A 1,922-nucleotide genomic window follows, 5' to 3' on the forward strand; every position below is an offset into this window, starting at 1 on the left:
GCAATTTAAAATGTCCATATATTTGATACAGAAATGCCACTTTTTTTTTTTTTAGACAATAAAGAATAAAGCTGATGTATAATTTTTAAAAGAAAATATTTCTTGGGAAACCTGCTTCTGGATGAAGGCACAGTTGGCCCTGAGCAGAGAGTTACAGGTTTCCTTAAAGGCTTCCTCCCCTGAACCACACTAGGGGGGTCTGAAAAGGGCAGTAAAGAGAACTTCTGGAAAGAGTTCTTTGCTCCTGGGAACATTCAGCAGATCTTCCAGGATGTTAAAAAGCATCACAGACTAGGTTCAGCCTAAGAAGTAATTAGGCCCTTTTCCTACCAAAAAAAAAAAAAAAGTTAAGATGAAGTATATGAAATGCCTAGCACAGTGCCTGGTGCCTAATAGATGTATAACAAATATTAGGTTCTTCCCACCCTGAGCGTCCAGGGGCCTATGAGCACATACATTGGATGTATTTCTGGAGGGGCAATTGGGTACATTCTAGATTCTTCCAGAAGCTCACAATTTTCTTACAAGGGGCCATGGAGAGAGGAAGGCAGGGGAGGGAAGGAGGCCTGGGTTCTCTTTGCCAGCTCAGCCGCTCTTCTTCTGCCTGGGGTTTTCAGCACCTTCAGGCTGTCACTGATTTGGGTCTTATGCTGTCCACCACGGCTGACAGCACCGCCCCTGCCGCCTTGGCTCCCTGCATCAGCACGTGCTCCACCTGCTGGCTCCTGGGCACGCCGTATCGCAGGTCGTTGACAAAGTGCTCGCAGTTGCCCTCGATCAGGCTGTACTGCACGATCCTGTTGACCATCTTTTTTGTCCGCTGGATGATCTTGTCCACAGGCAGGGGCAGGTACGTCCCATCCAGCTTGTTGTTGACCTTCCAGGAGCAGCCGTGCAGCACGTCCTCCAGACGGCTGTATTTCACCACCGCCCGGTTGCTGAAGACAGAAGTGATGCTGCCAGCCTCAAACTCCTCACTTGGGGGAGCCAGGTGAACCACACAATCATCTTCCACATAGATGGCCCAGTGCTCATAGCCAATCCGAAAAATCTCAATCAGGTCTCCGGGTCTGGGTTTTGGTTTATCCTCCGCTGCTTGCTTCGTTAACCTGCCCGCAGTCCCAGGCTTCGGGGTTGAATTCCGCTCTGTTCTCTTCTGGTTGGGTGTGGACTCCAGGCTGACTACGGGCTTCTCCCCCTGCTGGACACTGCTTCTGCCCTGTTCTATCGTGTCCTGCTGTGGCTGCTTGGGCAAAAGCTGGTCCAACGCCTGAGATCCCACAGATTCTTCTTTCTGGAGGTCCGAGGGCCTGCTGGGACCTGGAGAACGACCCCGGAAGGCTCCAGGCCCGGGCGTGGCGGCTCGGTGGGGAGAAGCCCCACGCCCGCGGCGGCCTGACCGGGGCCCGGCTGGAAGTCCAGGAGCGGGCTAGGTGCCATTCGGCCCAGTACTCGCGGTTCCCAAGGCGGGCCTGACGCGGGAGCGTAAGGACCTAGGGAGGCGGCGCCCGCCCTCGCCCCGGGCGGCGGGGCTCAGGCCCATCCGGTTTGCTGCCGCCCCGCCGGTCCCCGGGCCTCGCAGGGGACGACGCGCCGGGCTAGCTCCCAGACGGCGCGGGCCCGGTCGGCGGCGCGCAGGGAGGGCAGACGGGCGCGGAGCCGGCACGCGGGCCAGAAATGCCACTTTTAAGAGTGTATACTAAAGACAAAACCCCAAAACCCATCATGGGCCCAAACCAAAACAATTGGAGTAAACTAAATTTATGGTATATCAATACTATGTAATTCTAAGCAGTTGTTTAAAAGAATAACATCTTTATATATTAAAATAGATTCCCTAATACATATTTTATGCAAGGCTAGCAGAACAATAAGTATTATGAATCTATTTATGATTTTGCAAATGTATATTTTGTTAATGA

At 52.8% G+C, this 1,922-nt stretch overlaps 1 protein-coding gene across 1 annotated transcript; it reads right to left on the bottom strand.

Moving 5' to 3' along the window:
- Positions 1-443: 443 nt before the first annotated feature.
- Positions 444-1,543, bottom strand: LOC122435917 (phospholipase A and acyltransferase 5-like). Its single transcript, XM_043460025.1, is given in 1 exon segment — positions 444-1,543. A coding segment is annotated over 1 exon segment (921 nt). The 3' UTR covers positions 444-622.
- Positions 1,544-1,922: the final 379 nt, after the last annotated feature.

Source organism: Cervus canadensis, chromosome X, assembly GCF_019320065.1.
Source record: "Cervus canadensis isolate Bull #8, Minnesota chromosome X, ASM1932006v1, whole genome shotgun sequence".
NCBI classification, from domain to species: Eukaryota; Metazoa; Chordata; class Mammalia; order Artiodactyla; family Cervidae; genus Cervus; species Cervus canadensis.